Source organism: Crocuta crocuta, unplaced genomic scaffold, assembly GCF_008692635.1.
Source record: "Crocuta crocuta isolate KB4526 unplaced genomic scaffold, BGI_CrCroc_1.0 scaffold221, whole genome shotgun sequence".
NCBI classification, from domain to species: domain Eukaryota; kingdom Metazoa; phylum Chordata; class Mammalia; order Carnivora; family Hyaenidae; genus Crocuta; species Crocuta crocuta.
Window position 1 is genome coordinate 135,861 of NW_027528610.1, and position 316 is coordinate 136,176.

Genomic DNA, 316 nt, shown 5'->3' on the forward strand with positions numbered 1-316 from the left:
CGGGGGCAGGCGGTGGCCGTGGCTGTGGATGCCCCGCCATCCCTCCCCCCTCTGCCCTCAGGCCTTCATCCTGCTGTGTGACCTGCTTCTCATCCTGAGCCACCAGGGCCCCGAGGACGACACGGGCCTGGGGCTGCTGTTCTTCGTGCCCGACCAGGTCCTGCAGGCCAGGCTGCTCGCCTTCCTGCGGGAGCACGTGTTCCTAGAGGAGCCGGGATCCGAAGGTCTGCCCCCAGGGGCCGCCGCGGGGGGGTGGGGTACCCCGGGCAGGGGCGGGGCGTGGCGGGGGGCTCCCCACCCCGGGGGGGGCGGCCGC

The 316-nt window shown here is 75.0% G+C and overlaps 1 protein-coding gene across 1 annotated transcript in view; it reads left to right on the forward strand.

The window, feature by feature from the left end:
* The window catches only part of LOC144223934 (cohesin subunit SA-2-like), a 9,383-nt gene that overhangs the window by 8,729 nt on the left and 338 nt on the right, over positions 1–316 (forward strand). The window contains exon 8 of the mRNA XM_077754724.1: positions 62–266. Within this exon, the coding sequence (XP_077610850.1) occupies positions 62–266 (205 nt within the window). The remainder of the gene's footprint in view (positions 1–61; positions 267–316) is intronic.